This window comes from Alosa sapidissima, chromosome 9, assembly GCF_018492685.1.
Source record: "Alosa sapidissima isolate fAloSap1 chromosome 9, fAloSap1.pri, whole genome shotgun sequence".
Classification (NCBI taxonomy): domain Eukaryota; kingdom Metazoa; phylum Chordata; class Actinopteri; order Clupeiformes; family Clupeidae; genus Alosa; species Alosa sapidissima.
Window position 1 is genome coordinate 27,914,877 of NC_055965.1, and position 12,716 is coordinate 27,927,592.

Here is a 12,716-nt window from a genome sequence, read left to right on the forward strand (position 1 = left end):
CCGTGGGGGTGAGCGTGAGCTGCAGGAGGCCTTCAAGTCAATGCACCCCACCCTCCAGACTCATCTAGCCAAGTACCAGATTCGTTTTCAGTTCAACCCCCCAGCTGCACCACACTTCGGGGGTGTTTGGGAAAGAGAAGTGAGATCTGTTAAGGCTGCGCTGTATGCCACCATCCAGCCTCAGCCTGTCTCAGAAGAAGTCCTGCGGACAGTATTGATAGAGGTTGAGGGAGTCCTAAACTCCAAGCCTCTCGGCTATGTGTCCACAGACGTGGCTGATGTAGATCCAGTAACCCCCAACCTGCTCCTCATGGGGCGGCTGGACCCTTCACTGCCACAGGCAATGTACTCCGAGTCAGAGCTGTTGAGTCGCCGCCGCTGGAGACATGCCCAGATATTAGCTGACCAGTTCTGGACTCACTTCATTCAGCGCTACCTCCCGGTTCTACAGACCCGTTCTAAGTGGCACAAGGATACTTCTCAGCTGCAACTGGGGACCATCGTCATGGTGGTGGACCCACAGCTGCCAAGGGCCCTGTGGCCACTTGGCCGCGTCACAAGCCTCATCCATGGGGCAGATGGAAGAGTTCGGACTGCTGTTGTCCAGGTCAAGGACAAATCTTATACCCGACCTGTTGCCCGCCTCATTGCCCTTCCTGCCATACCGGATACGGACATGGACACAGATTCCGTCAGCCCTTCTGTGGGTGACAAATTTGAAGGGACAAATTTGGGGGCGGCTGTAACAAAGGGCCGACTCTAGATCAGTCGTATTGCTTGCCTCCAACCAGCCAATCAGAGAGCACGCTGCCCTCCGGGACTTCAGAACGTTGTTAATACAGAGGAAGAAGAAAGTTCTCGAGAGAGCTGGCGTTAAGTGACTGAGTGTGCTGTTTAAATGATTGTTTGTTATAGTGTTTTAAGGTGTATTTTCTACTTGTGTGCGTTCAGTAACAAAACCACACACACACACACACACACACTTACACACCCATACACATAGACCTGTTTATTGGGATTCAGCCATCTGTGGATTTCTGCAATAAACCTGTTGGAAGAACATTTTGGTGTGCACATTCTGACCGATTGTCCCTCAGCGGCCACAGCTTTTAATTGACCTCAAGATCTAGTTAATGTCCATCAGAACACCTACTGTCATGCAGTTAATGGGATACTGTGCAGAGTTGGAAAGTTCACCTTGAACTTTCACCAAAGGTCAACTTGGTGTGAATACACACAGAGGAAATGGTTTCTTGTTGTTGAGTTGCCTGATGGTAAGACGACCATAGTAGCTTACACCTGCTGGAGCGTTTGCTTGTCTGCCTGTGCTGCAATGCACACTTCGCTCCTCTCATCTATACGACGCACTTGTTCCCATTTCTGCAAACCATACATAATTACAAGGAAAAATATTACCACCCGATGGAAATCAGTGTGGTCTCCATTAAGATAAGATAAAATAGCCATAAATCTAGCGTACACATTTCCACGAATCACGGATGTGTTGATGACATAAATTAGGAAATATTAGAGGACTTAAGGAGACGTGATGTTGAACCCATGTCTAACCCAAATGCCCCAGCAGCAGCACGGGAGAGGAGAGCTTATCTGACAGAAGATCTGCATTGTCTATAGTGAGGTAATGTTGGATTATATTGCAAAAATATCACCATGCATTCATAACCTCGTGATTCAGAGTGATCCCAAAACACCGGAAAGTATGTCTTTGTGACATTTCTGTATTACATTTTGTCAAGAAGAAAAATCAATAGCAAACTGTTCCCAACTGAGCAGTGCTTATAGCGCTGAGAACCGCTCCTGGCTGCGCCTGGCAAATACGCCACCATAATAGCAATCAGCTATGGAACAAGTATGCCTGTTGTTAAAGGGAATGTGAGATGACGCTCTGATTGGTTTATTGCATGTTACGCCCAAACCACACCCATGAGTAATGTAGCTACTTCAGACCACGGCATTTTAGATTTGCGTAGGGCGCAACAATAATTTATCCCGCCGATAAAATAGCAACAGCGCCCAAGATCTGCCCACAAAGCTACCTGCATGTTGCATTTTCATACTTGCGTTTCAGATCGTTAAGATAGAGCCCTGGGAGGTAAACTAGCCTACATTTAGCTGACTCGTATTTGTCTAACCTGGAATGGTTGGACATTCCCAGTAGCAAAAGATGAGAAATCATCTGCAAAGGTTACATCATAAAACAAATACATTTTTATGAAACAAAATTATTTGCTTGACCATGTTTAGTCTTTTTGGCCCTGGACTAGCCCATTGACTCAGATGTGACATGGTCAGGTAAGATGTTTGGAACAAAACCGGCAATGCTGCTTTGCGATTGTTGCGCTTTTATTTTGACAAGTTGTTGTCGTTCTGTCTTCCACATTCATTCGTTTGGTATGAATGTTGAGCCATGTCTCATGAAACAGTCATCATTGCTTTATGTGCAGTTTATGACAGCTGCTATGAATGTGTTATGAACTCACCTGTCAAGTAAAGTGTTATTTCTTAAGTTATTGTCCTGTGTCATGAATAGTTGAATCAACTACTGTATTCATGAATTCACAGCAGTGAAGTTATTGCATTACTATTTTTCAAATATGTCTGGGGAGCTCAAGCATTTTCTGAAAGCTTGTGTGTGTGTGTGTGTGTGTGTTGTCTCCCTGTGTTGTCTCATGACCAGGTGATATCTCCAATCTCTCAGATGTGAGGATTGTGCTGCTGGGGAACAGAGAAGCTGGGAAGAGTTCAGCAGGAAACACCATCCTGAGCAGAGAGGAGTTTGACCCTGATGTGAGAACACTGCAGTGTGTGAAGAGACAGGGAGAGGTAGCAGGGAGACAGGTCACTGTGGTGGACACTCCAGGATGGAAGGATTATGATCTCAATATTTCTATTGATTCTCCTAAACTCCTTAAACAGCAGATTGTTCTCAGTGTGACTCTGTGTCCTCCAGGACCTCATGCATTTCTGTTGGTCATCCGTGAGAACATGACCTTCACAGAGGCAGAGAGAAACGCCACATCAAACCACCTGAGTCTTCTGGGCCATGGAGCCTGGAAACACTCGCTAGTTCTGTTCATTCAGGAGATTCCTGCAGAAGAGAAAGCCTTTGAGGTTAAAGGGAAAATGCTCCAGCAGCTTGTAAAAAGATGTGGGAACAGATATCATGTCCTTAACAACAACAACAAGGATGATACACAAATCACAGAGCTGCTGGAGAAGTTAGAAGAAATTGTGCGAAGAAACAGTGGCCGTCACTATGAAATAAACAGAGAAATATTACAGGTTGAAGAGAAGGTTGAAGAGAAGAGGGCAGAAGAAGAGAGGAGAGCAGAGGAGAGAAGAAAAAAAGTTCAGAGACAGGGTGAGTGAAATTATGTAACAAATAATTTGCATAAATGAGTGGTAGTGTAGTGTTAATGAGCTGGGCTAGCATGCCGTAGCCTGAAAAGTTGTAGGTTCAATTCCCGGCTTCCACCACTGTGCCCCTGACCAAAGCAATTAACCTGGAGTTGCTCTGGGGACAGTGGCCCTTTAATAGAATTGACATACTTCAAATGCATTAGCCACACATTATATTAATGATATAGTCAGTGTACTCCTGAGCCTCCTTTTGGTTTGCACAATGGCTGCCGTGTGAGTTGAAGTGGTCCGTAAAAAGACTTCCAGAAGTAATATTATACATTGAAGCAAAAGAAAACTGAGAAATATCATACAGGTAAACTTTTCGTACTGAATTTCACATGTCATCTAAGTGGGTTTGTTAGTCCAGACAGCATCAGGCAGAGATGAGATTACCAGTAGGAAAAATGTGGGCGGGGGAAGTGGTTGAGCACTGCTCTCCCATGCCCACATCCACGCCTGAGGTGCCCTTGAGCAAGGCACCTAACCCCTCACTGCTCCCCGAGCGCCGCTGTAGCAGGCAGCTCACTGCTCCGGGTTAGTGTGTGCTTCACCTCACTGTGTGCTGTTTGTGTTTCACTAATTGGGATAAATGCAGAGACCAAATTTCCCTCACAGGATCCAATCCACTTTTTTGTATAGCACAATCTAAACAAACACAAGGTTTCCAAAGTACTGTACAACAATAAAAGGACACAGTAGGATAAAAGTAATAAAACAATATGAAATTAAATGAATCAAATCAAATAAATAAATAAAGTGCACTACCCACACAACACATTTAAAACACATCGATCACGCTACCTGGTGTTAAAAGCCAGAGAAAAAAGATGGGTTTTAAGCCTTTAGTTCTAGGCACTGTCAGGAGCAGCTGGTCAGCTGACCTGAGGAGCGGCTGGGGATGTAGGGGTGCAGCAGCTTGGAGAGATACGGTGGGGCCATTCAAGGCTTTAAAAGCAAATAAAAAGAAGAAGTTTAAAATAAATCCTAAAATGAACAGGCAGCCAGTGGAGTGAAGCTAAAATAGGTGAGATGTGCTCATACTTTCTTGTGCTAGTTAAAAGACGAGCGGCAGCATTTTGAACCAGTTGTAGACGGGCAATGGAGGACACACTAACCCCCATATAAAGTGCATTGCAGTAATCCTGCCAAGTGGTCACAAAGGCGTGGATTACTGTTTCAAAGTGCTGTCTCTGAAGGAATGGCTTAATTTTTGCCAGCTGCCTTCACTGGAAAAAGCTAGACTTCACCACAGCTCTAATCTGGGTGTCAAACTTAAGGTCAGTGTCCACCTTTACCCCCTGATTATTAATGATCAAAAGAGTATATATACTTACATACTTGATTTCCAGTCTCATCCTTATCAGAAAGATTTACCTCCATGAGTCTAAAAATTGTACAGATACAAAAGTGTAAGACGGAAACACAAACAGTAACAATAATAGTATGAACATCTCATCAAGGCACTGTGACCTGCAGGTTGTGACATTTAAATACATACACACACACACACACACACACACACACGCACACACACACACACACACACACACACACACACACACACATCTGCTGAAATTCTCCATTTACTCCTGCAGGAGGTGCACTGCTTCCAGAACTCAGAATTGTGCTGCTGGGATTTAAAGATGCTGGGAAGAGTTCATCAGGAAACACCATCCTGGGCAGAGAGGAGTTTCAGTCTGGACAGAGATCTGCTGTTTGTGTGAAGAGACAGGGAGAAGTAGCAGGCAGACAGGTCACTGTGGTGGAGGCTCCAGGTTGGAATGGCCGTTCTGTAAACACCCATGAAATGGTTAAAAGAGAGATTCTGCTGAGCCAGAGTTTGTGTGATCCGGGTCCCCATAGTTTTTGTTTAGTCATACCAGTGGATGCTGCTTTCACAGAGGAACACAAGGCATCCATTCAGAAACACTTATTTCTTCTCAGTGAGAGAGTCTGGAGTCACACCATGGTGCTGTTCACCCATGGAGACTGGCTGGGAGACACACCCATTGAGCAGCACATTGAGAGTGAAGAGGCCCTGCAGTCTCTAGTAGAGAAATGTGGAAACAGATATCAAGTCATCAACAATCAGAATAGAGGTGATACTATGCAGGTCACGCAGCTGCTGGAGAAGATAGAAAACATGGTAGCAATGAATAAGAGCTTTCACTTTAAAATGAGTGAAGATCTTTTACAAAACCTAGAGGAGCAGGCGAAGACAGAGAAAATCAGAGCAGAGAAGAGGATGATGAAGGTGAAGAAACAAAGACAAGACCTCAGGGCATCACTGGGTGAGTAACAGCTCCAAGCTGCAAGCACCAAGGAGAGTAGCTGGAATCAAAACAGAAAGACAATGTGGAAAGATTCTGTCATTGTAGTATTTGTATGATTGAACTTTATCCTCTTAATGTGTTGAGTAAGTAAGTAAAGCTGTTGAACCACAGCCATTTATAATAATTACTATTTTGATGAATTGACTATTAAAAAGATCATATGGAATATATGACATTTAACATTGTTTAACCATCACATCATAACATGTTGACTGCTAAAACATATATTATATTGATCTTTTTTCCCTAAAAGATCAAATACACCAGTCATCTCTGAGAATTCTTCTTCTGGGATTCAAATCGAGGCACCATTGAGAGCATCCTCTCCAGCTGTATCGCTGTGTGGGGCGGAAGCTGCACTGAATACAACAGGAAAGCCCTGCAGCGCATAGTGAACACAGCTGGAAGGATTATTGGTGCTTCACTCCCCTCCCTGAAGGACATTTACACCACCCACCTCACCCGCAAGGCGACCAAAATTGTGAGTGATGCAAGTCACCCCGCTCACAATCTGTTCGATCTACTGCCCTCTGGGAAGAGGTACAGAAGCCTGCGCTCCCGCACTACCAGACTCACCAACAGCTTCATACACCAAGCTGTAAGGATGCTGAACTCTCTCCCTCCTCTCCCCCCTCCACCCTCAGCTACATAACATCCTGGACATTGGACCCACAATGGCCGCGTGCACTACTCCACTTGCACACTTGCACACTTGTACACTTTACAACTTGTTGTTGTTGTCCTGAAAACACAACACATCTGCTGCTCTTACATAACTTGCACCACTATGTCACTTTCTTTCTTACTTAGGTCAAACAGAACTACCCAAGCCTTTTATTGGCCTGACTTTGCACTAGTATTTTATTGACTGTCTATGCACAATTTCAACCAAATTTTGCTGCTCTTATTTTTTTCATTATTATATGTGCCCTCTTATTTACTTACTTTTTTGTTTACTTGAATGTTATGTTTGTCTGTGGACTTAAATTGGTAAAATATGTCTTGTCTTCACCGTGGGATAGTGAGAAACGTAATTTCGATCTCTTTGTATGTCTGGAACATGTGAAGAAATTGACAATAAAGCTGACTTTGACTTTGACTTTGACTTTGAAATACGCTGGCAAGTCTTCAACAGGGAACACCATCCTGGGTGAAGATGTGTTTGAGTTGCGCTCTACATCAAAATGTGAGAAGAGAGAGGGGGAGGTGGCAGGGAGGCAGGTCACTGTGGTCGACACCCCAAGCTGGTATTGGAGTGATGGCATGACTAACACTCCTGAATTCCTTAAGCAGAAAACTGTACTGAGTGTGTCCTTGTGTGATCCTGGACCCCATGCTCTCTTACTGCTCATCCGTATTGATGTCTGTTTCAATAGTCAATACAGACAAGAAGTGCAGCAATATTTGACCCTTTTCAGTGGTGAAGATATCTGGAGTCACACCATGGTGCTGTTCACCTGTGGAGACTGGCTGGGAGACACAACCATTGAGCAGCACATTGAGAGTGAAGAGGCTCTGCAGTCTCTGGTGGAGAAATGTGGGAACAGATATCATGTCCTCAACAATGAGAATAGGGCAGGTGATCAGGTCACAGAGCTGCTGGAGAAGATAGAAGAAATGGTAGCAGGAAACAAAAACTGTCACTTTGAGATGGACAGAACGAGACTGGAGGAAGTGAAGGAGAGGAGGAGGAATGAAGAACAGAGAGCAACAGAGAGACTGATGAAGGTGGAGAAGCAAAGACAACACCTCCAGTCACTGAAGCGTGAGTTGTGTTGTATTTTCTGTGTTTTGTAGTAAACAAACTGAGCTTTTTCATAGCAAAAATAAATGTCCAACAATCTTCATAATAATCTAGCTTATGAAACATTGAATCAAATATATCATAATATTAATTCTTATGGCCATGGAAGAAATTAGTAAAATAGTAAATTAAGTGAAATTGAAGCAACACTGTACATTTGCTTTACACTTGATTGGCTAGTTTTTAATCTGCCTGTTGTTTTTGGTTTTATCTTCAAATTCATTTTGATATCATGTGCATCACATGTAAACACATGTGCCGTTCCCACTAACCATCCAGGATGTGCACTACAGTTCTGTATTAATTAACTGTTAAAGAATAGTTTACACGTCAGGCCATTGTCAGCTGTATCGCCAAACATGCACCAACATTTAGCAGTGCCAGTGGGGCTGTAAGTGGTGTGTACAAGGTGTACATGCACTTTAGGTGGTCAACTCACTAGATTTAAACCACAACTCTCTTACTGCTGCTCAAAGTCCACAAAGCTGTTAAGATAACATGGTCATATAATGTCAAATATATTTGTATATTCTTTTCAGCAGGGAATTTATCACCACGGTCAGAGTTCAGAATTGTGCTCCTGGGAAACAGAGGATCTGGGAAGAGTTCATCAGGAAACACCATCCTGGGCAGAGAGGAGTTTGACCTGAAGAGAAGAACAGCTCAGTGTGTGAAGAGACAGGGAGAAGTAGCAGGCAGACGGGTCACTGTAGTCGAGGCTCCAGGTTGGTGGAGTAGCTACAACCTCAACGACACCCCTGAGCTCACTAAACAGGAGATTGTGTTCAGTGTGTCTCTGTGTCCTCCAGGACCACATGCTGTCCTGCTATGTATATGTCTTGATAAAGCCATCACAGTGGGAAGGAACATAATTGTTCAACAACATGTGGAACTTCTTAGTGAGAGAGTCTGGAGTCACACTATGGTGCTGTTCACCAATGGAGACTGGCTGGGAGACACAACCATTGAGCAGTACATTGAAGTACAGTGAAGAACACATCAGATATCTGGTAGAGAAATGTGGGAACAGATATCATGTTCTCAACAATGAGAATAGGGGAGATGACAAGCAGGTCACACAGCTGCTGGAGAAGATTGAGGAGATGGTTGCAGGAAATCATGAATGTCACTTTGAAGTTGACAAAACTTTTGTACGGGAAATGGAGAAGAGGAGGAGTCTCCTCTGTAGAAGAGTGAAGGACAGAGAGTCAAAAACTTACAAACAGGAGGTTATGTTTAAATATGTCATGGGTGAGTTGGTTTTTCGACAAATCAAGAGACATGATTAGCTATTTGTTAGAATTAATGATGGAGATGCAGGGATCAAGTAATATGAAATTGGAGTACAATGGAGTAAAACATTATTTGGTGATATTCACTGTGTGTGTGTGTGTGTGTGTGTGTGTGTGTGTGTGTGTGTGTATGTGTATGTATGTGTTTGTGTGTGTGTGTGTGTATATGTATGTGTTTGTGTGTGTGTGTGTGTGTGTGTGTTAATAAATTAATCATGTGTTTTTACAGGTGAACTACAGCCCCTCTCAGGGATAAAGGTGATGCTCCTGCAATATTTCGACAGTGACAGAGGAGAGATGGCAGAAGGAGTCACGCTTCAGTGTGCGGAGGAAATCAGGGGAGGTCAAGAGATCACTAGAGTTAAGATGACACCAAGTAAGAGAAGTCTAGAAGAGACTAAAGCAGAGTTGGTGTCTCTGTGTGATCCTGGTCCACATGCTTTAGTGCTGAGCATTGACACAGATCTTCACTTCACTGAGAGAAGAAGGAGGCAATTCCAGACACATCTGGGGCTTCTGGGGGACAGAGTTTGGGATCACGCCATAGTGATGTTTGACTCCTCTGATGACCTGTCAGTGGACAGGAACATTGAGGAGTACATTGAGAGTGAAGGAGAGGCCCTGCAGTGGCTGGTTGAGAAATGTGGGAACAGGTATGTTCACTGGACAGGTGAGGAGAGCAGGCCAGGTGTACTGAAGAAGGTTGATAAGTTAGTGGTTCTCAATGGAGGAAGCCATTTCCAGTATGAGGAAGGGAGGACAAATGAGACCACAGCAGCAGACTGGAAGATGGAGGTGCAGCAGTTGGTGGAACAGATGGAAGAGATTGAGCTGGCAAAGAGCAAGGACACTGCCCCCAATAGTAAGTCTAAATATGTTATGAACATGATGTTTGACTCAGAGCAAACATAGTCTACTCCCGACTAAGTGGCAGAAGTACTTTCCTCCATCATTGAACATGGCAGGTCTGACATTTGTTCAGTTAGAAGTAATGTACTAAAAAATAAAATGAGTATTTGTATATATAGGTGTTTTCACAAGTGTTGGTCCACTAGAACAGTGGTTCTCAACCTTTTTTCAGTGATGTACCCCCTGTGAAATATTTTTGTTCAGCCAAGTACCAGCGAAAAGCATTTTTAGTTGAGAAAAAAGACTTAGAACAGAGCACTGTGCCATCAGAATTACCGCTACGCTTCAACCACGACTCCATCGTTTGAGTTTTGACAGGTGATGGTGGGTGGCATGTGACAGGTTGGGTCGAGCCATCCTGGTATGGGTGGGGGGGGGGACTCTGGGTTTTTAGGATAATGAATAGCCTACTGAAATATAAAATTCATTTTATGAACTTATATTTTCCTGAAATATTTATTAAATAATTGTTTAATAAATCCATGTATCCAAGTATTTTTGCATGGATTCTACTTTTTAAATATATGTATATTTTAAAATCTCACATACCCCCTGGAGTGCCTTCACGTACCCCCAGGGGTACGCGTACCCCCATTTGAGAACCACTGCACTAGAAGTACAAATAATATTAGATAGTTCAGTTCAATAAAGTTATAGATATATTACAGCATGCATAGAAATATAAATGTTTTTGGTCATTCACTGAAGTGTTTATGGAAAATACAGTCCCATATTTATCTTCAATTCAGACAGTATTGTTGTCCACAGTACTGAAAAAAAGTGATGAACTACACAGATATAGAAGTCTGCATGTGTTTTGTTTTCAGTGGGTGGAGATGAGAGGTCTGAAATAACCTCAGTAACCTCAGCCTACCACACACACATCTCAGACACAGCATCTGAAGCCCCCTCAGAACGAGACTCTGTGATGTCAGCAGCTACTAGCTCTGGGATTGGTTCACTAACGTCTGGAAGACTGGAGGGATGGAGTGATCATAAGAGACCAGCGGTGAAGGAGGAAGTCAGCAGCTCAGGGGAGAGTCCAGAAGAGACCAACATGGGAGAACTGACCTTGTAAAACGTCTTAGAGCTTAGAACAGAGATCAGAGAGAGACCAACACGGGAGAACTGTCCCTGTAAAACATCTTAGAGCTTAGAACAGAGATCAGAGAGAGACCAACACAGGAGAACTGGCCCTGTAAAACATCTTAGAGCTTAGAACAGAGATCAGAGAGAGACCAACACGGGAGAACTGTCCCTGTAAAACATCTTAGAGCTTAGAACAGAGATCAGAGAGAGACCAACACAGGAGAACTGGCCCTGTAAAACATCTTAGAGCTTAGAACAGAGATCAGGAGGAAGTCAGCAGCTCAGAACAGGGGGAGGGGCCAGAAGAGGAAGGGAGGAGGGAACTTGAACCTCTGAAAGCTTCTGAAAAGATCAGATTAGCTCATCTTTCCTTTCTCTCTCTCTCTCTGAAATTGCAACAATGACCAATATGTTCATCATATAACTCTGATATTTTATGATAAATTGCATTTGTACCTATACTGCATATTGTACATATAAGTATTTTGAACAATATTTACGTGAATTCTGTAATCTAGATCTATAATTTATGGTTATGTATGTAATCTATATCATCTAGCTAATGTTTTTTTTTCCTCAGTTAAAGGCTGGATAGGTTATTTCACAATGTTATGTAGATGTTAATTGATGCATTATAATGTATCTTAACAACCAAAAAAATGAATAAAATTGGGGGCTTGTGAGCCTTTCAAAAGAATGGGGTCCAAAGTTGTTCTCTTTGAAGGATGGGTCTGGGTCATCTACTGACCTGCAGCGGTTTGGTCCAAATGCTCCTCAGACCAAGCCTCATAAAAAGATACTTTTGAAAGCCTGTATGACAACCAATCAAAACATGTGAACAATGCTCTTGGAAGTGATGTTAAATGTCAGCTATTCTTTAGTTGTCATGGAGCTTGATGTGAGTGCTTACAGTCACCCGTGGCAAGATAGCATCAAGCTGGCGACTAGGCTGTACCCTGGCGCCGGTCTCATACCTCATCACTGCTTGGCGCTGTATTTTGGTAGATCTTTCCTGATTTGAGTCCCAACGTATTTCCGTTTGATACATTTGTGAGAGCATTTTGTCTGTGTGATGCATAAAGCAACCAGACACCTCCTACTGGACACGACTACGCTGGTTTGTCTCTCTCTACTGGTGCTGAAAGATTATCGCAGCCACTGCCGGTCAGCTGATCCGAGCTAGTACAGACAGGTTGGGTTACACACACACACACACACAGTAGAAGTGAAGTGCAACAAAAATAACTTTTGGTGTGATGTATTGTATTGGGTATTGTACACTGCCAATTTGCATCTGTTTTTATTAATGAAATAACTTATAAATAATCATTGGAATGTTCTTGATCGTTTTGTTTCTCTGTAAACATCACAACAATATTTATCCTTGTAGTTCATCTTTAGAATGAGTTCAGAAGCAGCTTAGAAATGTCATTCAAAGGCATTCAAAAATATTGGCATGAAATGACCACTGCCTCACACCTGTTCTCTGCTAGAGGACCATCCGCCTGGAATAAACATGTAGGCTACAACTCTTAGTTTTATGCAGAATGGGGGAATGAAAGCTAGTAGCCATATTATGAATGTTATTTACATTGGCAAGGCGCAGACGCAGAGTCGCATTCCTAGGTAACGGTGCACACAGACGCTTGCATTGCATCCACTGCAGCACGCATCTCGTTCACTTTACATGGGCTTAAGAGAATTGTGGTTCTGTTGTGTTGCTTTTCTCCCGTCGCCTCCGTCAAAAAAAGTTGCAAAACGTTCAACTTTTTCTGCACCAATGGACAGCAACGCAAGGCACCAGCCAATCAAATTACGGTTATGCTTCAAGGCATACACCATAGTACACACCCCCGTCTGTCGGGA

General features: G+C 43.3%; 2 protein-coding genes across 3 annotated transcripts in view; both read left to right on the top strand.

The window, feature by feature from the left end:
• LOC121719383 overlaps positions 1–12,716 on the top strand; it is a 92,408-nt gene that overhangs the window by 7,506 nt on the left and 72,186 nt on the right. The gene's annotated exons all lie outside the window — the stretch shown is intronic.
• On the top strand, positions 9,137–11,502 carry LOC121719569. 2 transcript variants are annotated; one of them, XM_042105313.1, is made up of 3 exons: positions 9,137–9,714; positions 10,589–10,803; positions 11,150–11,502. In XM_042105313.1, the coding sequence occupies exons 1-3, from the start codon at positions 9,150–9,152 to the stop codon at positions 11,252–11,254; spliced, it is 885 nt and encodes a 294-aa protein (XP_041961247.1). In that variant the 5' UTR covers positions 9,137–9,149; the 3' UTR covers positions 11,255–11,502. The 2 variants fall into 2 exon arrangements, with proteins under 2 accessions (XP_041961247.1, XP_041961248.1); XM_042105314.1 differs by having other exon boundaries at positions 10,589–11,502.

Excerpts from the sequence above, each read along its gene's own strand:
- LOC121719569 (XM_042105313.1), top strand. The coding sequence starts at position 9,150 with ATGGCAGAAGGAGTCACGCTTCAGTGTGCGGAGGAAATCAGGGGAGGT. Across the intron at positions 9,715-10,588 it reads CAAGGACACTGCCCCCAATA|TGGGTGGAGATGAGAGGTCT; the intron begins GTAAGTCTAAAT and ends TTTTGTTTTCAG. Across the intron at positions 10,804-11,149 it reads TCAGCAGCTCAGGGGAGAGT|CCAGAAGAGGAAGGGAGGAG; the intron begins CCAGAAGAGACC and ends CAGGGGGAGGGG.